Source organism: Astyanax mexicanus, chromosome 5 (assembly GCF_023375975.1).
Source record: "Astyanax mexicanus isolate ESR-SI-001 chromosome 5, AstMex3_surface, whole genome shotgun sequence".
NCBI classification, from domain to species: Eukaryota; Metazoa; Chordata; class Actinopteri; order Characiformes; family Acestrorhamphidae; genus Astyanax; species Astyanax mexicanus.
The window spans coordinates 28,151,358-28,176,354 of NC_064412.1; the positions used below are offsets into that span (position 1 = coordinate 28,151,358).

The window sequence follows — 24,997 nt, forward strand, 5'->3', positions numbered from 1 at the left end:
ACCCAAAAATGTGAATCTTGATAGGGAATAGTGGGCAGATTTTTGTATATATATACAAAAAAAGCACCCATTAAGAATGAATAGAGAGCAAAAATTCACTCCCCTGAATGTCACAATTTTAGACATACAAAGACCAAATTCAGCATTTCTGAACATGTGGTTGCCATCTTGCAACATCAAAGCAACTCATTAGCAACCACCTAGCAACACCATGGCATTTATTTTACACTTTAGAAACCACCACGGATACCAAAGCAACACCTTAGCAACCACATATCCTTTGAGCAAACGTTTTGGCATTGCAAATCACACTCACACTACAATCTAGTTTAGACTAGGCCTGTCACGATAAGAATATTTTGTGGACGATATATTTTCTCATAAATTATTGCGATACACAATATTTTTGAAATTTTAAGACTATTAAACGCCACAGACATAATGATAAGAGAATAGCATAAAAAAAACAATTATACACTTTTTAAAGACAGCAAAAAGATAAGTAATCATTTATTATCTCTTCACCTACTTTAGACCACACTGTGTGTATGGAGTCACAGTTATTGAAGCTAACTGGAGCTAAAATACTGTTCATGTGAACAAAATTACAAATAAACACAATAGACGATATCATGATTATCAAAATTTATTGAGATCATGTTTATTTAATGTACGATAAATCGATATTGCAAATATCGTGACAGGCCTAGTTTAGACTGAACTACAGATTTCATACTGTTCTGTTTTTACATAAAAGTTTTGCAAGGAAGACTTGTTGTGACTATGGCTTGGGGACAGGTTACTTTGCATCTCACACCAATTAGTCACACAATATTGTGTGACGGAGGAGGTCAGCTGGTATTGGTTAGGAATTGGGAATGAGGTAAAATGTGAAGCTAAGAGGTGCGAGGAGGTTTAACATTTAACTCTCAGGAAGACACTGCACTAATAAACAATAGCCTAAGGCAGTAAACAGGATGTTATTCAATAGGCTCCTGATGGGTGTCCAACTGCAGGATAAAAGTAAATTAAATATAAAGACTGATCAGAGTTTATTAGGATGACCACCCTCTGGCCTGTTTATCTCTTTATAGAATTCATTCTAAAATGACATACCAATATATCAACGTCAATAAGATAAAAACATATGAAAATCTCAATTACATATAATAGAAGTATGTTTGAGATGCTAGCTGGTTAAGAATTAATTTGCTCATTTGCAAATACACCCACACCTTGACAGATCCTATTATAACCAGTCATTTAATGAACCTAATTGAAATAGCTCATATTTAATTACCCTTTCTTATACAGCTGTAAAAAAAATTACCACTTCAAAATGACCATTTTTTTGCGCCAGGAGTGGCCTAAGGACACACAAAAGCAGTGTGAAAGACTGGTGGAGATACCAAGATGCATAAAAGCTGTATTCAAACTTAGGGTTATTCCACCAAATATTGATTTCTGAAGCCTTAAAACAATAGTATTGTTTTTAAATGATTATGAACTTTTTTTTTGCATTATTTGCACATATTTTGTTAATTTGATCATTTCCTATTTTCTGCAAATAAATGCTCTAAATTAGTATTTTTGTTTGTAATTTGGAAAAATGTTGATAGTAGCTTATAGGATAACAGAATCAGAAACAGTCAGAGAGAAAGAAGTATATTTGTGTATTTGGTTTATTTGAATGATATTTATATTTGATTATGATTATTTTTTTAATCCCATCATAAAAACCACATCCAGCAAAGCAGTCTACAGTCACAGAACACCTGATTTCATCGTTCTACTAGCTTCTTTTTTTTCAATTAAATCTAAATTATTAAAAGTCAAAGCAGAATAATCTGGGAGGTCAATGTGGCTCAGAGAAGCTGCGGCCCTCCTTCGCTCCACCAGACGGTGCTGACGAGTCGGTGTCTTTTCAGGCCAGTGACTCAAATGTATTGCTCCTGAATTCAGTCCAGAATTAAATTAACACCGGTCACCAGATCTGACCAACTGATGCAGAGCAAAGAGAGGGGATTCATCTGTGGCAGAGAAACGGCGTCTCTCTCTCTCTCTGAACAGGTGAGCGCAGGGTGGAGCCAAACGCCAGCAAACAAAAACACACAGGCAAAGAACAAAACCACAAAGTAAGAAAAACAAAGCATTACAAATCAGTTACACAGAGCAGCAAGTTTCAGCACTCTGAGGAGGAAAGCACAAAGAAAAAAGATTAAAAAAAAATTACAACTGAAAGAGTGAGAGAAAGAAAGAAAAAGGCAATGCACCAAATAAAGAAATAAAAAAAACAAAAAGGCAAACAAGGAAAAAAAAAGAAGAAAAGGAAAAATAAAAAATAAAGACAAAAGAAGTTCATTTTTGTGGGTCTTCAAATGAATTTTGTTGTTGTTTTTACAGAGATCGAGAGTGATTTGGGTGGTTCAGAGTGATTCAGAGTGAGTGATGAAATCAGGATTAGTGTGAACACACAGTCACTTCAGATTTGGTTCTGGGCTGACAAATATCTGAAATATCAGACCTTCAGATGTCTAAACATCACAATACTTAGCAGCTCTTAATGGAGCACCACGCTCCTCCTCTGCTGAGCTTCTGCTAAAATTACAGCCCTGAAGTTCAGACACACTGTACACACAACCCAAAACAAAACAAGCTGGACATCTGAATCAGTCTTACCTTGTAAACATCAGAAAACAAAACAAAAATACAGCTGAAGGAAAAACATCTCACTGTTTTCTCTAATATTGCAAAAATGTTCAGAATTTTTCAGAACTCAATTTTAGATTTTCCAGTAGTTTAGCAAATTTAGAGGGGAAACAAGCAAGCAAGCAAACAAAACATCAAAAAATACACATAAAATAACAAAACAATTAAAAAATTGTGTTTTAGAGAAATTGTCAGAATTGTTTACAGTGGTGGTCAATCGAATCAACTGTCCTAAAACTTTAAAAGCTCCCTTACAGAAAGTTATAACACAAAATAATTATGAACAATGTCAAATGCCCGGAACACAGTTTTGTTTTTGTTTTCCATTTTTTTATATAATTTATTTTTTTATTTGATCCTTTTCCCACCCAATCTATGGAGGCAATTACTTTACCCCCTGTCACTAGCAATGCCACCAACACTAAAAGGGTGAAGACTAGCACATGTCTCCTTTGATATATCCCCCACAATGTAGTATCACTAGGTAGCCAGCACATTTGAAGGTAAGCACAGCAACCCAGCTCTGATACATTAGCTAACACATGCCTCTTCTGACCAAAGAGGTAATAGATAATTGTGCTTGCGCTCTCTCTGACTCTGGCTGCTGATGTAAAGCAGCATGATCCTTACTCGTAGTCTGCCGGACCACTCAGAGAGCCCCTAAACTAGTGTTTTACCAGCGTTATGAGAAGATGTTGGTTTAAAAGGGAAGTTATGTGGTAAAACAGACTCATGTGGACATCTTGTTTCGTTCATCACCACTGTAAACATAATTTGATTTTGTATGGTTTCCTACCATGAACCACAATTTCACAACAACCTCACTCTGAATTTGTTCACATCTAAACCACTGAATTCAGCAGAAGTGTTAAGAAAAAATGCAGTTCCCTTTAAAAACAGAACTGAGGGGAGAAAGTAGAGTTTAAAAGTGAAGCAAAACAATTCAGAACTAAGAAGAGACTGAAAAATAAGAGGAAAAGAAAGAAGTAAAAAAGAAACGTGCGAAAGAAAACAAATTGCAGTGAATGAGTGTTTAGCATTAGCCGACCATGTAAACTAACAGCTCAGACATTCAGACTAGCACGAAGCGCTAAGTCATGAGGCAGTTGCGTGAGGAGAAAGTGCTAATCAGAGAGAAAGAGAAGAAAATAGAAAGTGCGACACAGATCTGAGAGTACAACAGATGAAGGTTAGTGAGGGTAGTCTGACAGCTTTAAGCTGTTTGGCTTTTCTTTCGCATTTAAGGAGGCTAGCGCTGACTTAGCAACAATGCTAGCTAACTCCAGCACAGAGACATTATAGACAGAAAGTGGAAAATATGAAACAGAAAAACTAAAAGCAGAAAAGAACAGAACACAACTTGCTTAAAGAGCTTTACAAAAAAGTACATAAAAAGCAAACATAATTTTAATAAAAATAGAGAAAAGCTTTAAACAGAGGTATGTTTCATTCAGTAGCTCAGAACCAAGCAGAAATAGCCTTTTAGCTACAAGAAAAAACGCATATGAAAACTACACAGTGCCATTTTATTTACTCCTTTACTTTACCCTGCTTGAAAACGTTAGCTGCCTTTTACATTGTGTGAACATTTCACAAATGGAATTTTTTTTAAAGCAAAATATATTGTGTGCTTTATGTATTTACCTTAACAGATGTTTAAAAAAAAAAGCTAGCTAACCTTAATGCTAACATTGCTAACAACCAAATAAACAAGAAGCTAACAGTGACCAAACAAGTGAAGAAAATGGAGTGTCTGCTTTTATTTTTAATTTATTCATGGTTAGCAACATTTGAATAACAAACCGAATCATTCCTTTAAAGAGTCCATATTCTACATTTTATTTTATTTTTTTATTCTTTAACCAGCCCTTACCAATGTAATTTTATGCAAACAAAAAGACTGAATAGTATTATGTGCTAAAAGCAACCATAATTAATTTGTCTATGATTATTTTTCTTCCTTTAATTCGTCAGAACTAAGCACAGCATTTTGATGAAAGTTTTTTATAAATACATTTTATACTCACTGAAAATTTGTATAAAATGTAGATTGTTGGGTTTTGTGTGTTTTTTTTTGTTTTTTTTTTACAAATTATATGTAAAAGCAAAAGCGATGTAGACTTAATGTAGAAGACAGCTGGATGTGAAACAGTGTTTTAATATGAGAACAAACAAAAAAAGTTTTGAAGGTAGGGAAAGTGGAAGAAATCACATGATATGGACCCTTTAAGGGAAATATATGATGGCGGATTTCATTTACAAGAGGAAAGAAAGGTGGATTGTCCATTTCTAGTCTTGGTTCTGAGTTCTGACAGTAAAACAGCAACAAACCAACTTAAAATCAAACAAAAAAAAACACCAAAAAATGCTGATGATTGAGGGTTGTTGGCACAAAGGCAAAAAAGGGTGCGGCGTAAGACGGAGGCAAAAAGGCAGGAGCAGCGTTTGACCTTCCGGATCCAAACTGTAACATTTAAAAGGTCCAGGGCACATTAAATTAGAAATACAATGGCCACACATGTCCAGACTACAACAAAGAATCTCACAGACGCCTTCTTCAACATTAACGAGAGTTTCTGAAGCCGCTTACTCTAAAACGGTCCCTCTGCAAAGGAGATTCTGTTTAAAAAGCAACAGTTCAGCAATCATTATTTTTAGAATTATGTGAAGATGATGGTTCAAAAAGCCATTTATGGTGGTGGAATAGTTGATGCAGGGGCGTGATCCAAAAAAGGACACTTCCCAATTTTCCATTATTTTACCCTCTCCACCATTCCCTAAAAAAACTCAGAACACATGTACCAGTATTATTTCACTATTTGGTGGCTTTGCGAAATAAATAAAATAACTATATTTGTGTTGAAGTCATGTGAAAATCTGGTTCTACTCACCACCACTGTAAACAAGTCAGATTTAGAATGTTTTTCTGTAATGAACCACAATTTCACACCACTCTGAACATGAGTGCACCATTTTGTGTTGGAAATTTGCATCCTTATGATTCTAAACTGGAGCAACATGGCTACCCCAAAACTGTGATGCGTGGTTCCATAAACTCTATAAACATCTACAACTGACTGTTCTCTATAATATGGACTGACATATACACACACACTACTGTGGCATGTGTAATGTGTAATTTGCAGTGAATTGTGCATGATGCTAATTGGCTAAAGATGCAAACCTCAGACAGTGAACTCAGACATATTTCAGCTAATTTTATTTAATTTTTTTTGCTGAACTATCGCTTTAATTGAAATCCACCCTTGCATTAATCCCTGGTTGTATCTCTTTGCCTTACTGTGTGAGTGTGAAAGTGTGTGTGTACCCTATTTGCTCTCACTCATTGATCTGTGCAGACATGTGGTCAGTGTGTGTTTGGAGGAGAGACCCTGTCACTGTAATGCAAGGTGAAGGTGAAGATGTGTGTTTTGGCACTGTGGGTGTGTGCATCTTAGGCCTACACTATACATCTAATCAGAACATAGTCTGTTTGTGCGTGTGAATGTTCACTATATGGACAAAAGTATTGGGACACACTCATATTACACCTACAGGACACAAACTGACTTTCTGAAGGTGCCATTATATGACAGAACTATGTGTCTTTTCCTAATGTGTGTAAAGGCAGATTGCATGGCTAGGTGCTGGATTTTATACACTTTTGGCAATGGGACTGATGCAGGTGTCTCTATACTTTTGTCCATATAGTGTGTGTGTATATACTGTATGTACACACACAATGGCAGCCAAAAAGATGATCAATTATTTTATATTTTGTATTGATCACTGATACCAACCAATACGTGTATTACTATTGAGCAGGTCCTTCTTACCGGGTCTTAATAACTGTTCATAACATTTGATAAGCAGTTTCAAAGGGGCCACATCTTTTATATTTCTTACATCATTTTTGTGTATTCATTTTGTCCATGAAAATTATAAAATGTTTAGGTTTACGAACAAAATAAAACCAGTTTGATCAACTTTTACACATTAATTTCCTCAAAAGTGAGGGAAATGTCATTGTTCATGTTACAAGCCTTCTTTACAGCTGTCCACACACCTCTTACAGCGTTTGGGTTCTTATTCTCCAATCACAATTTTCTAAACACAGGCCCACACATCATCAGGTGATTCAATTTGATGGTATCAAGTTCTTGACCAAAAAGAAAAATCCTTTAAACACAGTTGATCGACACATCAGCGTAGGAGAATATGAACCGATCTGATTTGAGATTTTCTTTTCGACTGCCTGCTGGTGTGTATATATACAGTCGCTGTCATGCAAAACTTTGTATCTCCAAAATGGCAACATTCACTGGAAGTGAAAGGCAAAATATTTAAAGTCATTTTGCAGCGTTTCTATTGGTCCATTCATCATGAATGACTCTGAAACAATGTGAGAAACCAATGCTAGATTAATGTTATGTCAAAAATGGAGATACAAGGTTTCTGTTTAACAGTGATGAGATACATATATATAGTCACCGTCATACCAAAACCTTACTTATTTTTTTACAGCACTGAAAAGCTGTTCTTTACATTGTGGAACTATCTTATATTGAGAGGACCAATAGAAACGGTCCAGCATATATTAAAGTCAGGTTTGTACATCAATTTACATTTACGTCACAGGTTTCGCTATGATAGCTATATATATACACAATGATGCTGTGTGTATGCAAGTATATATATATGTGTGTGTGTGTTTGTGTATGTATAAAGACTTCACTTGTCATGTGTCCATTTAAACTCATGCACCTCTTTTGAGGTGTTAAGGATGGAGGAGGTCCACTCAGCTTTCCTTTCCATCCTCTCTTATTATTCCAGGAGCAGCCTCACCTTCAGACTTCAGGAGAGAGAGCCCGAATCTCTGCCAGGCTGCAAAGTCTCTCGCCCCAAATGTAAAATATACTTCCCTGTTTATTTGTTTGTGTTTTATCCTTTTTTTATACGCAGTTTACATATACACACTGCTCAGCACAGCCAAGTCTACAATCAATAACTCCAAAATGAGAAGAAAAATGATCATAATAGTCACAATAATAATAATAATAATATTATAGTCGTCGTGTGAGTTCAGCAGCCTTCACTAGACATTCATGGTGGTAGTTGCGTATTTACACAGAGTCATTTACATCCCCGCCTCTGCCAGGTAAATGAGGTCAAAAGGGTCAGAGTTCATGGTGTTATCTGAGTCTCTTCTCAGCCGAGTAGATGGACATGTAGTAGTCATTACTGCCCACTGCCAGGTGAGGCTGCAGAGGGGATGAGAGAGAGGGAGAGAGAAAGAGAGAGAGAGAGTGAAAAAGAGATCATTACAATCATTGTAATGGACATTTTTGAGGAAATAAATACAGTCCCTACGTATTATGTGTGTATAGGTGTCTCTGTTAAGGACATGACTCAATCCGTTTTTTTTAATTCATTTTATCCTGTGTGTCTCCCCAATTTAGCTATCCTGATTATCCCTCCCACTTAGCTGCACTCCCCCTATTTCTAGCAATGCCCCTCTGATGCATCAACTAACAGAAGCCTGTGCTGACTGACTTCACCTTGAAAATGATGTGGGGAGACAACACTATGTACCCACCCAGAAAGAGCAATGCCAACTGTGCTTTCTCAGACTCCGGCTGCTGATGGAATCTGGACTATTTAACTAGTTTTATGTCTAATAATTATATGAAGCGACAGTGAACTATCACTCTGGAATGATATTTGAAGTATCTAAACCAATACTTTTCATATATTATAGTATTGTCTAATGACGGCCACTGGATAAATATGACAAATAAATAGGAGAGATTACTAATGCATCTATAGATCTACTCTGTGTGTGTGTGTGTGTCTTACCCAGTAGGGGTGAAAGGCGAGACAGCTAATAGCTCCGATGCGCTGCCCCATGAAGCCGTCATAATATTTGATATTACTGATCACATCCCCATTGGAGTTATATACCGCAATGAACTGATTCATAGAACCACTGTAGAGAGAGAGAGAGAGAGAGAGAGAGAGAGAGAGAGAGAGAGAGAAAGAGAGAGAGAGAGAGAGTGAGTGAAGGTCCAGGTGAGTGGGGAGAGAGCGCAAGAAAGAGTGAGAATAAAATTGGGGGAAAAAAGGAAAAAAAAAAGTAAGAGAGCAAGAAAGGGGTAGAGAGAGAGAGAGAGTGGAAGAAAATGATAGAGAGTAGATAAAGCAAATGAAAGTAGACCAATGCAAATTGCATGGAAGTCAAATATTTCTCTGCTTTAAATATATATCCTCCCATCACACCTTTTTCATTTGACTGTATAAACAAAGAACAAGTTCATACATACTAATGATGTATACATACGCATCACACATACTGATGAAAGTGTCTGTCAAAAAATACCTGTTACACCAAAAACTCGACTGACTTGTGTTCACACAGATAAAGTAAAAGCAACAGTTTGAATCAATTAAGATGATATACATACTGTAATAGGAACCCAGACATCCCAAGTTGCAAAAATTAATTTTAGGGAGGTATCCCCGGACCTGGACCCCTCCCCCAAAACCCTGCCCAAGAAAAACACACACCAAATGATACCAAAAAAAAAAAAAAAAAAAACAGATGTTTACCTTTTAGCTGTATATATATATATATATATATATATATATATATATATATATATATATATATATATATATATATATAGTCACAGTAACTCACCTCAACGTGCTATTTGCAATCATTTAGTCCATTGTGGGCAACAACATGGATATACTTTAGAGAATTCAGAGGTAAAAGAGTTTTGATGGGTCCGCCCACACTAAAAACTGATTGGCTGACTCACAGGCCAATCAGGCCCTTCTCTGTTTTGCATGGACTTCATGAATATGCACACAAGGGGAGTGCCACTCTTTTCTTCTCTTTCACACTCGTGATTGGAAAAAAGGCTGTGCCACCAGCGTACGCGTTTTCACTCTCGGGCCACTCGTTCTAGATTCAAGGAAATTTTACTTGCGGGCATCAGGAAGCAGTTTTTGATATGTGGTAGACTCCTGCAACTTCCGGGAGACTTGGGACGTCTGGGAACCTTCTCTTTCCAAGCTGGAATGCTAGCTGCTATTGCATTATGGAACTTTGAAGAAGATGCAACAGACTTTTATCCAAAACATATCATACATTTCATATGAGTGTTAACATTTAAATACTATTTTGCTGCCTCAGAACCCCATGCTTCTTTTACTTCAGTTGCTGTTTTTGTACCACTCAGCTTGTCAACAAGTGCATGTGTACAACTGTACATTAGGGGGCACTCAAGCGTGATTTATATTTACAGTCAGGGCCGCCGCTCTGCATACGCAGACAAAGCAGCCAGCGTTAGGCCTCAACCATTTTGCAGTTGCAGGGAGCCAAATTGACTGAGAATGAAATGTGTTGAAATTATGACATTATTAAATTTAAAACCCAATGTGAATTATTTATGATACGCTCATCTTTTTTGTCTTTAAACATTGCATGGGGCACCTACTCTACTACTTAAAAGCGGCACGTTATTATTTTTGTGCATAATATAATGCCCCCACCCCTATTGCCTGAAATGGCACGGCTCGGTTTGCTCTGTTGGTTGTTGCCAGATGTGACATTTTCCAGTCAAATAAATAATCAAAAAATGCATGGAGGCGCTAAATCTTGCGCATGTTTAACCATTTTTAAAGTGTATGTGGCCATTCTATACAAACACTTGTCCAGTGCAATGTTTGTGTAAGTTAAAAACTTAAAATAAAATAAACAAATAGGATGAAAAATCGTAACTTATCTGGCAACCTTAGTCCTAACTAAAGTAGCAACGCTACTTGAGTTTGGCAGGAGACAAGTTCACCGCGCGAAGTTGCTACTAAATGGTAATTCAACTATGAAGCGACGGTTTGAGTCTGGAGCTGAGAAGAAGAAAAAGAAGCAGAAAGATGAGGCCCATGCATCCCTTTCTGGTGAGTAACTTCGATGATAAAGGTTTAAATAGTTTTGATTACTTCATGTTCAGTGGTGTTGCCTGAGCTAGTTATGTTGGCTTTGCTGATTTGGTAGCTTTAAACGTTTAACTAGAAACTAATCTGGGTATTGCAAGGCACGTGGCACGTTTGCAAATAGTAGTAGTGTAGTTTGAAGATTTTTAGTGACTTGATAAAAAAATTAAAATTAATAAACAGAGTAGCCTACCTATTGACTAATGCCGTCAGTGCACTATCCAAATGGTCTGTATGACAGCAGGATCAGACAGCTCTATAGATTTTGACAGGCTGATATAAATACACCACGAATATAAACGATAATTTCATAACCTTTAAGGCTGGCTTGTGTAAATGACGTGTCCACTGCTTAAAATAGACATGCATCGTTTCATTTATTATTTATACATTATAAATAGTACTCTTGTGCTGTTCTTCACTGTTATTGGCCTTACTTATAACGTTGTAAATATTCACAGTTACATGTGTAATTTTAATAAATAGTAAAATTTTGCGTAAACCTTTTGTGTTTGTGTGTGTGTGTGTTTTTTTTTTTTGGGGGGGGGGGGGGGGGGGGGGGGGTATGTTTTGCTGTAGGTGGAGCCCAGCAGCAAAACATACAAATTCTCACATAACTGCTGCTTTAAATATACTTATATCAGAGGTCTCAGGGTGAGTGTTGATGTGTGGATTGTATGCTGCACTGACCAGGCGAACAAGTTGGCCTGTGGGTGAATGTCCAGCGCAGTCAGACCCTTCACCGTCTGCAGGATGTTTATGGAGTCCGGTGTCCGCGGGTCGAAGAAACGCACGTCACCATTTACACTGAGCACAAAGCACGAACACGTACATGTATTAATACACACAAACACACACACACACACACACACACACAGGGATATATTTGAGTAGGGACAGAGGACAGAGATGTGTCTCATAGAGAGTGTGTGTTTGTCTGTGTGTGTGTGTGTGTGTGTTACCTCACGCTGATGATGTGTCCGTCTGTCTCCCTCTGCAGGTGAGCTTTCACCACCCACGCACCATGCTCACGATATGTCATCACACGACTGCAAAAGACATGCGCACAAACACACACATACACACACACAGTTCATGAAGTCACTTGGAGATGAGTCATCCGCAGGTATGATTTGCTAATATGAATTTCAATTACAATTAATACTTAATTATAGTGAATCTATAGCTTAAGACAACACAGACATATGAAACGGTACAGAATTCATGGCAATAATTCATTTTTAATACATGTCTGTTCATACCACTAGGAGGTGCTATAGGAACACTATACAGAAATAAAAACTGAAGAGAGTCTCTCCCTCAATCGCACTAAGTAATAGTTTACAAATCAGCTACTAAGAAAAATATTGAGAAATATAAATAACTATTAATATAATTATGCAAATAATAACTAGTCATTTTTGTAGAGCAAAAAAAACATGCAGCATATGCATTTTTTTTTTTAAACTGCCTTGCTGATTTCAGATTTACCCACATTTTATACTTAGATATTCTTACAAATAAATTATAGGACAGGCAGTGTGAGAGAGATAGAGATAGAGAGAAAGAGCAGAAAAGGGTTAAAAGGTAAGCATTTAACATTAAATTAAATATTCCTATAGTTTCACAGAAAATTGCAGCAATATAAAGCAAGAGCTTATCCCAGTAAATGATGTACATGGAGGAATAGAGAGAGAGACAGAGAGAGAGAGAAAGAAAGAAAGAAAGAGAGAAAGCAGAAAAGCGTAAAAAGGTAAGCATTTAACATTATATTAAATATTCCTATAGTTTCATAGAAAATGGCAGCAATGTAAAGCATGAGCTTATCCCAGTAAATTGTGTCCATGCAGGAATAGAGAGAGAAAGAGAGAGAGAGAAAGAAAGAGAGAGAGAGAGAAAGAAAGAGAGAGAGAGAGAGATGAAAAACAGAAGTTTAGGGAGCACATGTTTGTGATTGAGAGGTGGAAAATGCCGGAGCCTCAGGGAGAATCTGAATTAGCATTATTTAAAGATTCATGGGCCGTTTTATAGCTTAATTACAATGCTTTCTCATGGTGTGTGTGTGCGTGCGTGTGTGTGTGAGAGAGCGAGTGAGCGTAAGTATGATGACAAAGTGTCAAACCCCAAACAGCAGCAGGCCCCCCACATTAGTGTGCGTGTGAGAGATGAGCGTGAGGAGCTCAGATTTAGAGCACAGCGCTGTCTCAGCAGTGAGTAATGTAAAGAGTGTTGTGAGCATACAGTAGTGTGTTCTGTCATGTAATCCAAACTATACATCAGCACTGACCGACTATTCCCTGCCTTAAACACACACACACACACACACACACAGCAAGATATTGAGTGTCAGATGACCTCTGATTCATTCAGATTCTGTCTGTGGGTCATTTATTTATCTTAGTGCTTCAGAGAGATTCTGTATCAGTGATTCATTAAGCTGATTCTTCATAAAGATCAGTAGAATTTGATTCACCACTCATTTGGGCCCATCCTTCGGTCATACACTCGCACAGAACCGTCTCCCAGCCCTGCCACCACCAGAGAGCGCTGTGGGTCACACGACAGACTCGTCACACAGCTGTCAGCCCCCGTTGGTATATCCTGTGCACACACACACACGTATATTCAGTCTGTGCCAAGAAAATCAAATCAGTCTGTGAATTGACTGCATTCATTAGAAGGGGTGTCCATAAATGTAAGACACTGACAGTATACCTGAACTTTCATCTCCCTCTCTGTGTCCCAGATGCGGACCACTCGAACATCTCCAGAGGTCATGAGGAGTCCAGTCTCCTGCTCCCAGTCCACCACCATACCTGCACCTTACACACACACACACACACACACATAAGAGTGTTATTAATTACACACACACAGACGCACACAAAAAAATATGTCATCACTTCCTGCTGATCTCACACTGACGGAACACACAACGCGTGTTCTGAGTCACACAATCCTGCCGTGACATCTGCTCACATTTTATTCCCTTACTGCCATCCTGCTCCTCTGTGAACCCATCACCACCTCCTGGCTATTGCTTCCTGCCCATACTGAACACACACGCGCGCACACACACGCGCACACACACACACATGCAGGTACACTTGCATTCTCATCTGAAAAAAGTGAGAAGTCCTCCAGGGCATGATTGTCAAATATGCTCTCTGAATACAATCTGAAGTGTTTATTCATTTCAGACATAAAAAACACACAGGGAGTGAAAAGGTAAAAGGGCTCAGAGACTAAACCCCTGTAGCATTCCAGAGGCAACATTCCTGGGAGAAACTACAGCTATTTTACCTTGACGATTCAGTGAATAAAAGTATGTACAAGTTCAAGACCTCTGCAAACTCAAACTGAGTTTTTTTGCTTTCTCTGTCACATGACATTGTGCTCAGTAGCTCCTCCATTTCCAGTCACACGCCCAAAGTGTAATTACAGCACGTGGCAGTGAACAAATAGCTATTTTATTACACGCGAGGTAAAGAAACTCAGAGACGTGACCAAAATTACCGGAGGACCACAGAGTTCAGCAAAAACAATGGTAATTCAGTCTTTAATTTTCTTAGAAGACAACTTAGAAAAACACATACATGGCCGATCTGGACGGGAAGAAAATCACAGAGGACCCCCACCCCCCCATAAAAGAAAAATTAACCCAGGACCCCCTGAGAAACGAATCCCATCCGGACAGGGCTTAAAAGTATGTAAAGGTTTAAGACCTCTGCAAACTCACAAAGCCTAAAAATCTCCTTTTTAATAGATGCTGGTGGGCTACTGTGTGTGCCAATCACATGAATGCCACTGCGCAAAAAGCGAAGGCTAAAGACAGCAGTGTGGGTTTGGGCCCATTTTTCACAGAGTGATCTCTCTCTCTCTCTCTCTCTCTCTCAATGACACATTTCTCTGCCATTATTCTTTCTCCATCTTTTAAACCTGTATCTCCTAATTTTTCTTCAATCTTTCTCTTTCCCATCTTCCCGTCTCCTTCACTTTTTTATCTATCCAGTTTTTGCCATTCATCTCTTTTTCTCATCTCCCTTTCTCTTTCAGCTTCTCTTCATCACTTGCTCACTTCACTTCGCACACGCACTCGCTCCCGGTTCAATCCCCTGAACCAGCAAGCTCAGACAAGGCACCTAACCCTGACCTGCCCTTAGTGTGCTGAAGTGACTGCCCATCACTCTGAATGTGAATTTTTACACCCAATTCACTACAGTATGAGTTATTTCACTCAGTTACACACTTTTATTCATTTATTCATTCATTCCAATCTGCTACACTCCAAAATGTACACACACTGCACAACTTATATGGATCAGGACCCACTTTTCCAGAGCCAACACACACACACACAGCTGCCCTACTTTCAGCACTTTCACTGTCACTCAAAAACCCACAAACCAACTCCACACACAAACACACACGCACACACACACACACACACACACACACAGAGGATGCAGATCTGAATAACAGGACGATTGTGGAAGGTTCTCAGTGCTGTATGAATCGCTCATTAATAAAATCAGTCTTATACACAGACTGAATCGCAGTACAGAGCCTGGAGTTGCTCTACAAGCAATATGGTTTGGAGACATTTAAGGAGTTTTAAACTTCAGTGTAAAATTGACTTTAGGTGAAGTAAAACTTGATAAAGTGTCTCTTTATCATGTTTTACTACACCCAAAGTCTACTTTACACCAGAATTCTCCTTTAAGCTTTTCGCACCTAATTCATTTATTATTTTCCAAATTCTTAATAAACCTTAATAAAGATATAATCTGATGTCTGGTTGATTGATTACTATGAGTTGAATTGAATACACTGTATAACACCAACAAAATATTCTAAACTTTTTTTTTTGCTTTTGTAGCCTAGTTTCTGCAATGGGATGTAAATGTCACATTTTGAAAGTAACAGTTTAAATGATAAATCTGACTAATTTATACACGTAAAATAAAATGCGAAAAACCTATAGGACAAAGGGAAACATTAAAAGTAATAATATATAACACAAATGATGTACTGCATACATATAATATACAAATTACAGTGAACAAATAACACTGTCACAGTGGCTCGCTAGGATGACGCAAAAAAAAAAAAAAATCCATGTTCTAGTCCTTGAAGAACCATATAATGGACCCAACCAATCCAAATAAATAAATAAATAGATAAAAAAAAATTACAAATATATATATAAACTGAAATTAATTAAAATGAACAGTGTAAAACAGGAAAAAGGCAGTGAATCAGATAAATTTTTCTGTGCGTGAAAACGTGCAGAACAGTGTGAGTTTAGAAGTGCGGCCCGCTGGTGAAAAAAAAAAGCAGCACCACTGAACAGAACAAGAGCTTGGGACAAAAGACAGAGAGAGAGAGAGAGAGAGAGAGAGAGAGAGAGAGAGAGAGAGAGAGAGAGAGAGAGAAAGCACTCACCTCCCTGTTTACTTCTGTCAAGATAGATTGAAACCCGCCGAGCAAGACCTGTTAGAGGAGGAAAGGGAGAGGTAGAGAAAGAAAGAGAGAGAGAGAGAAAGAGGGAAAAAGCAGGGGAGGTCAGTACACCAGCCAGAGGACACCACTGCGTTAGCAGACACACACACACACTTTTTCTTTTACACATATAACTTTTTTTTTGTGTCAGTTATATCAATAATTTGCCCCGTATGTTTAGATGCATGTAATAATCTAAGAAACAGGTTCTCTAAACTGACTGGCCCCGTTACAGGTCCATTTCTTCAGGTTGATTTTTTTTCCTCAGTTGAAGCACATTAGTTGTCCAATTCTGTGAAAGTTATCTATATAAATACATCATTCCTGATACTTCCTTATTTAGGAGTATGTAATGCCGTGAAATATAATAAAGAACGGTTTTGCGGCCAAAAAAGCATTGCGGTCTGGCAAAGACATTTCCTGGGAACGCTTGCTTTGTGTGGACGAGCATTATCCTTCTTAAAAATGCCAATTTAGAGGGAACATATGTGGCTTGCGAAAGTTCTGCACATATCATGGAGCATCTAAAGTCTCGGGATTAGTTTCTCAGGGGGTCCTGGGGTAATTTTCTCTTTTATTGGGGTCCTCTGTGATTTTACGTGGTCTGGAACGACCACGTGCGTGTTTTTCTTAGACATTACGGGCTGAATTTCCTACTGTTTTTCACTGAACTCTGTGGTCCTTCAGTAATTTTAGTCCTGTCCAGATTGACATCTCTAAGTTTCGTCACCTTGTGTTTAATAAAATAGCTATTTGTCCGCTGCCACGCACCGAAATTACACTTTGGACACAACAGTGAGTGGAAATGGAGGAGCTACTGAACGTGAGGTCATGTTTTTTTCAACTGCAGTCCGGGTGCAAGAGTTTTATCACTGAGTAGAAGTGTGAAATATTTTTCACAGACGTTCCCCTGAGAAACTAATCCCGTTTGGATAGGGCTTATGAGGGAATACTGTCTATTATCTAGTGAGATAATATATGGATACTGTGATATATTTTATCGTTTGATGGTGATGTATCAATATATGGCGTCAAATATGCATAGATTTTGGTTTAAACATTTTGGCTTTCTAAACTCCTAAGACTCGCATTCAATTAGATTTTTTATTTTATGTAGTGCTTTGTTACTCCTACATGTGCCTAATCAAATGAGTTGGGTAAATTAGGGTAATATAAATTGTCAAATTCTGTGAAACCGACATATATAAAGCATAGACATGTAATATATATATCCACATATATTTGTATGTAATGTAATGCCCTATATATACAGTATAAGCTTTCAAATACACACACACATACATGTACACACACACACACACACACACACACACACACACACACACACACAGCAGGAGTGAAAGTGCGAACAAGCCAGTGGTTTCTCAGCAAGACATCTGCCAATTACAGAGCAGCTCCCTCCAAACCATAGCCCACAGAACTCTCTCGCTCTCTCACTCTCACCCTCACTTTCCTGAAAACTTCTCCATGAATTTTAAACTACTTCTGCCTTCTCCTGGAGCTAACGTCTAAAATCTGATCAGAAAGCCTGAGGCTAGAGCTGCACACACACTTCAGCAGCAAGTGACTCTGTGTGTGAGAGAGAGACAGTAGCTTAATGAGAGTCTGTAACAGAGTATATAACAATACATACCTACATTTAAAGTGTTATTAATATATATTATACATTTTATTGATAAGCATATTGATTTGTACATTGATCAAATAGCAAAAAGTAAGATATGTAAATAAAACATATTAATAAAAACTACTTGGAACACTAAAAAAATAGTATTTGTTACCTGTCCCCACTCTCTAACTGTACATTATAACTGAGGAGGTCAATCTCAACACTCATTCCTGGTACCTAAATTAATTCTTAGATCTTATTTGTTTATTTTTAAAATACACATTTTGGGGAAATCACAAGAATGTGCTCAGTGTCCTCATGCTATTAGCATAGCTGCCATTGAGCAATTTTAATGTTCTATGCTAAAAACACATTCCTGTTCCATTAAAAAACATAAAAAGAAACAGAAATGAGTGAATTCCAGTAACAGGAGTGAATACCTGTATTGTCCCATGGTTTATTGATTTATTAGTTAGTGTAAACCACTTTTTTGGTTGATCCTTTATCCATTTGTTTAATAAATTGCATGATAATAAATTTGATTTAGTTCAGGGATGGGTCTTCTTGAAAATATAAAAATGTTTTTGTCATTAATATCAAATATTTGAACATACTGTCAACCATTTTCTTGAAAGAAAATTAAAGGAATTAGTCGACTTGTTTTTAAACATGCTTTTTAAATGTCACATACGTTTTGGTAACAGGACTGAAAAAAATGAACCATCTTTGGCTTAGAAACCTTAAAGTTTAAAATTACGTAATTAAATATATGTATTAAAAAAAGATAATAAAAAAGAAGTGTATATAACAATACCTACATTTAGAGTGTTACTAATGTATATATTCACTATTATGAGAGACAATAGCTCTCTAAGTGTATAGCTCTCTAAGTGTATATCATCACAATACCTACTTTTTAGTCTGTGTTATCCAATAATGCTTTGTAATCAAGCTTACATTAGCATAGTTGCTAACTTGTTGTTGTTTATGACTAGCCTAGTTTTGAGGCGTCCTCAGAGCAGGGGAACACTGCAGGAAGTTTGAAGGAATTCCCCTGGACTGGGACTCAAATACTGCTCTAGTTCACTTTGACACAGTGAGGGAGAGAGAGAGAGAGAGAGAGAGAGAGCGGGAGAGTCTGGAGGAATGTAAAATGTGTCATGCTGAAGAAACCGACAGGCATCTTGCGTTCCACTTTCGAGGGCAGAATCCTGTTACCAACACTTTAAAAGACACAAAAAAGCAAAAGAACGGAGAAGAGCTTCTGAAGAGCCCGTAGCAGGAGGGAGGAAACGGCTGGCTGAGAGTTTCAGGGCATAACAGGGGCTTGATTAAAGAGGGGGTTGCTGTAAATGAGTCCACATAAACATGGAAAATTAAAAAAGAAAAAGAGAAAAGCAACTATTTGCAAAACATTTTTGTCATTTTTTGACAGGTAATCAAATGAAGAAAATAAAATAAATATGCGCTAATACAATGCAGTAAGACCATCATGGCAAGTAAGAAAGTTGTAAGAATTCTTTAGCTATATAAATACAGAAAGCAGTTAAAGCTAATGTAAGACAAACACAATTTAATCAAGAAATCATCAGATACTGTATTAATGTGTCAATTGCTATGTCATCACTACGTATCAAGTCGCTAAGGTCAGTTATAGTTAGCTAACCATAGTTAGCTTAAATTTACTAGCCCTGCTGAGAAACAAAATGTTCTTTACAAGCATAACTGATCAAAAAGTAAGAACAAACAGCACGACATGCATGACCAGCCTTCTTAACCAGCATCACCAAACATCAGCAAAATCCAATTAAAACTTACAGCTCTGGAAAAAATAAGCGATCACTTAAAAATTATGAGTTTCTTTGATTTTACCAAACCAAAAACCTCTGGTATATAATCAAAAGGAAGATGGATGATCACAAGTCATCAAACCAAGCTGAACTGCTTGGATTTTTGCACCAGGAGTGGCATAAAGTTATCCAAAAGCAGTCTGTAAGACTGGTGGAGGAGAACATGCCAAGATGCATAAAACCTGTGATTGTGATTGATTTCTGAACTTTTAAAACTTTATGAACATAAACTTATATTCTTTGCAAGCTCTGCATTTTTTATTATTTCAGCCATTTCTCATTTTCTGCAAAAAAAATGCTCTAAATGTTTTTATTTGGAATTTGGGAGAAATCTTGTCTGTAGTTTTTTAGAATAAAACAACAATGTTTATTTTACTCAAACATATACCTATAAATAGCAAATGGTTAAACAGCACTGTTTGTTTTTTCATCCAACTTGACCATTAAATATTTTTCAGCCATCAATATACACTATCATTACATCCCTACTATTTTCATATGAATTATTCTGGGTTGGCCGCCCACTAAAACAACTAAAGACGTGTTGTTGTTGTGCATGCCGGGACGCTAAACAGATCTCAGATCAGGTCCTGAGATCAGATCAGGGCACCTCAGCGATGGCGCTGGTTAGAAGCTATAAGTGACAGTTCCGAGATCAGCTCCTATAATAGTGGAGTGTGTCAGCTCTCCTGTGGGTGATGGTAATCCGAGGAGCTTCTTGTTCTTCGTTATGAAGCAACCTGCAGTGCTGACTGTCTGTCTCTGTGTGCAGAACAGTGAATATAATTGGGTTTAATTGACCAGAAATCTGCAGCGATTGTGCTGAAATGAATGAAAAAAAATATCCAGCATATGCAAATGTAAAAAAAAATGTTAGGAATTTTGGCTTGCATATAACTCACATTAAAATCAATCAGCTCCAGGTCTTAAACCAAACATATTGGCTTTAGACCTTAAACAGGGGTGGGCAATTCCGGTTCTGAAGGTCTGAAATAAGGTGCACTTGAAATCCTTGAATTTTTCCTGCGCCTTATAATGCAGTGCACCTAATGTATGAATTTTACCTGTCAGGTTGTAAGGAGCAGTAAAACAACTCTGCTAAAATTAGCATTATAGAGGAATTTCAGTTTAGTTTTCCAGCACCGAGACTCGAGACTGGAGCAGTATTAGCACTAGCCGCTAACCGCGCTAAACTCTGGGTCTTTTGTCATTCTGAGTATTATTGGCCTCGGCTAGCACCCTTTTGGCAGCATTAGCATTATCTGCTAACTGTGAGCTTGTAACTAAGTGCTTGCTCTTTCACCGCTCATAGGTGAGTATTATCGGCCAGTAGTCTGCTGCTAACCCCCTGGCCAGCACTGCTGGAACAGTATTAGCATGAGCCACGAACCGTGCTAACGCTAGATCTTCCGCCATTCAGAGGAGAGTATATCGGACTGTAGCCTGCGTTTTTACCGTGTTAAAACTAGCTATGTGGGATGAACTGCTAGCTAATATCGCCTCGGCTTAAGGGAACACTCAGGGTTCTCAGTGTAGTACTGTCGGTCAAACAAAACTGTAATTCTTAAAAAATAAAAATAAATATATATATATATATATATATATATATATATTCCAATGGTGGAACAAACTACCCTCCACTACCAGATCAGGAGAATCTCTCACTATCTTTAAGAAACTCCTGAAGACAGAGCTCTTCAAAGAGCACTTACTCTCTTAACACCTCTAACACACTAACTACTTCTAACCTCATTTCCTTCTTCCCCTCCTTCACTCCTCTATCCTATTATTCCCCTTTGTCCTCCTTTTATCCCTATCCAAAGATGTTTTTCCTTTAAACTTATTTTACATTGTACTTGACTATTGTAAGTCGCTTTGGACAAAAGCGTCTGCCAAATGTAATGTAATGTAAATGTAATGTAATATATATATATATATATATATATATATATATATATATATATATATATATATATATTACATTTACATTACATTACATTTATATATATATATATATATATATATATATATATATATATATATATATATATATATATATATATATATATATTCAAAGTACAGGCTACAGTCCCATAATACTCGCCTTTGAGGGGCAAAAGAACTAGCTGTTAGCGCGGTTAGCAGCTAATGCTAATACTGCTCCAGCACTGCTAGCGGGGGTAGCAGCAGACTACTGTATATATATATACTCACCTCTGAATGTTGAAAGAGCTAGCCATTAGCATTAGCAAGAAAGTTAGCGGCTAATGCTAATACTGCCGCAGCTTTGGTGCTAGAGAACTAAACTAAACTGAAACTCCTGTATAATGCTGCACTTCAGTGGAGTGGCTTAACGGCTTCTTACAACCTGACTGATAAAATTCATACATAAGGTGCATCGAATTAAAAGGCGCACTGATGGTTTTTAGGAAAATTAAAGTATTTTAAGTGCACCTTATATTGTGAAAAACACAGAACCTAATTTAGAAATAAACAGATGCACCGTTGATATCTGTAATACATTTAGAAAAGAGAAAGGTGTATCACACAATCACAATACAACAAAAATAACGAGAAGAAACATTCTTCTTGTGTAAGACTCCGTAAATGAAAAAGGGTCTGGGTAAGGATACAGACAAATGCAGTAAGCATAATTATATAGAGGAGCAACAGAAACTTTACAGAAGTAAAACAAATTGGACATATTTGGGAAATCTACTCCTACCCAGGTGGTCTTTTAGTTTAAACACAGCAAAGGGCAACAAAATGTTCTACAGTTAAAGCCACTGAGCTACTGCTGCACTTTTACTACTGAATAAAGCACCATCTGCTTCCGTACCAGAGCAGCCCTGGTTCTCCCAACTGGTGCTGCATTTCCGACACGCTTTTCCCAACACTGACAGCATGAGGGATGAGACGATGCAAAATCAGTTAACAGGGGTGACTGGGATTGAGATTGAGATTGTAAGAGTGTGTGTGAAAGTGTTTGTGTTCTCACCAACCTCGAGTGCTGGGCAGCATGTCAGAAAGCCCCTGCCACGCCGTCACCATCTCAGGATTCCGCTGGTCTGCAAAATTCTTCCAGATGCGCAAAGCCCCATCATCTGCAACCAGATACAGAAAAAAACATAGATCATAACATTATATTATAATATTAAATATTATCCCTAAAAATCAACTCTTATAACCCATCCTGTAATATAATTATATTATTTTAGACTTGAACTGACCGGTGGCTGTGAGGAGGAGGGAGCAGTCGTGTCCATTGAGGTACTCCATGGCTGTGATGCGTGTGTAGCGAGGGTTGCCGTTGTAGAAATAATCCAACCTCTCACCTTTCTCCCAATCCCAGAAACTACACACACACACACACAAAATACATATATATATGTATATATTTATACATGTATACATTTGGTAATCAAGGGAGCAGAGTCTGGAGGAAGAGTGGAGACACACACAGTTCAAGCTGCTTGAGGTCTAGTGTGAAGTTTCCACCAATCAGTGATGGTTTGGAGAGACATGTCATCTGCTGGTGTAGATTCACTGTGTTTTATCAAGTCCAAATTCAGTGCAGTGTTTTCCCACAAAATCTTACAGCACTTCATGCTTCCCTCTGCTGACAACTTTTATGGAGATGCAGATTTCATTTTCCAGCAGGACTTGGCACACTGCCCACACTGCCAAAAGTACCAATTGGTCTTATATAATATTCTAATTTTCGGAGACACTGATTTTTGGGTTTTCAATGCCTGTAAACCATATTCATCAACAGTAATGGAAATACATGCTTACAATAGATCACTCTGTGTGTAATACATCTATATAACATATAAGTTTCACATTTTTAACTGAATTACAGAAATAAAGTATAATGAATAACAAATACACATTATTTCGCCTTCCTCCAAAGCAACCACATTTTTCAGATTTAAATCATTTTAATCAACCTTGTTGTAAACTATAGTTTTATAAATGTACATTCTGTCACTTCAAGCTTCTCTTCTTCTGCTTTTTTGAATGCATTCTGTTATTTTAAGAAACACCTATTGTTGACACAGATGTGCAAATGTGCACAGCTTGTTTATTCCCTATATTACTGCCGAAGAATAGGACTCTCTGGGGCAGAAGTTAATACTTAATACTCAAAAACATTGCTGCAAAATTAAGTGACAAGCCTTCTATGGACAATAGAGACAGTAACTCCAATAAAAGAAGCCTTTATAATAGCCTTCATTTCCAAAGACACTATACGTAAGATGATGTCCCAATGCTTATGTGAATATAGTATATGACTAACATATTTATTGAATAATAAAATGATCTATTTCACTTATGCACTTTTTAGACTAGCATTTTAGACATTTAGACATTTTTAATTAATCTATTTGTCAAACAAAAATAGTACTAAATTAAATTGTAGACGACTAAGAACATGTTAATAAAAAGCCTGGAGCATTTTTAGGTGATGTTCACTCAGCTGACATGATGACAATGATGGAAATCATCCATGAGACAAGAACATCCTAACAAACTTCAGGAAAAGTTGTCTCTGTGTTCTGCTTTGTGAAGCAGCTTAGAGTTAAAGTTCTGGTGGCTGAAGCTTCTGAACTGGAGGTGAAGGTGCTGCTGAAGTCTCAGCTCCTCAGGATCTTTCAGGGTCTGATCACAGCTGTCCTGCTGTGTGAGGAGTAAAGGATGTCTTCTGACTGGGAGATGTTCTACCTGCTTATTCTCTGATTGTGATGCGAATAACACAGTCAAAGCTCAACCCTGAAAAACTCAGTCCAGCTGGTGCGTGTTGGTTTGATGTGAAAAAATGTCTTCTGAAGATTTCTGAGCTTCAGGTTGTTTATTTGCATCGTGTTTGGTGTGTACAGCCTCAAATCCTCTGAGTGCGTGAGTTTCATCTGTGTGTGTCAATTAGGGTCTTCCTACTGAGGAACTGTGTCAGCGACATGTTTACAGGGACTGATATAGGTCACCCTGTTTTTGAAGGAGTGAGTGAAGTGTGTGTGTGTGTGTGTGTGTGATTCTGTATTTGTAACCTACATATTTGTCGCTGTCACAAAAATTTAGCATCTCAATTTTTGTTGTTCACTTTTTTTGGCATAATGTGAATATTGCAAATTTGTTTAATTGTATCAGAATATTATATTGAATGGACCAAAATAAGAAAGAAATGCTTCAAAAACAACTTTTTACAATATGATTTTATACCTACCCCCCCAATTTCTCCCAGTTGTCTCTCCTAATTACCATATTTTTGCACTCTAAGGCGCACTGTATTATAATGTGCACTAGCAAT

General features: G+C 37.5%; 1 protein-coding gene across 10 annotated transcripts in view; it reads right to left on the bottom strand.

Moving 5' to 3' along the window:
- Window positions 1–1,664: 1,664 nt before the first annotated feature.
- The window catches only part of rptor (regulatory associated protein of MTOR, complex 1), a 207,349-nt gene continuing 184,016 nt past the window's right edge, over window positions 1,665–24,997 (bottom strand). For 4 of the 10 annotated variants that reach the window (XM_049479592.1, XM_049479589.1, XM_049479586.1 and 1 more), the window contains 9 exons: window positions 22,920–23,044; window positions 22,692–22,793; window positions 16,153–16,200; window positions 13,423–13,529; window positions 13,181–13,308; window positions 11,670–11,756; window positions 11,398–11,514; window positions 8,566–8,695; window positions 1,665–7,970 (listed from right to left, as the gene is read on the bottom strand). In XM_049479592.1, the coding sequence (XP_049335549.1) occupies window positions 7,902–7,970; window positions 8,566–8,695; window positions 11,398–11,514; window positions 11,670–11,756; window positions 13,181–13,308; window positions 13,423–13,529; window positions 16,153–16,200; window positions 22,692–22,793; window positions 22,920–23,044 (913 nt within the window). In that variant the 3' untranslated portion in view covers window positions 1,665–7,901. Of the gene's footprint in view, window positions 7,971–8,565; window positions 8,696–11,397; window positions 11,515–11,669; window positions 11,757–13,180; window positions 13,309–13,422; window positions 13,530–16,152; window positions 16,201–22,317; window positions 22,586–22,691; window positions 22,794–22,919; window positions 23,045–24,997 lie in introns of those variants that run through there. The other 6 variants (XM_049479593.1, XM_049479590.1, XM_049479587.1 and 3 more) reach the window with 4 other exon arrangements.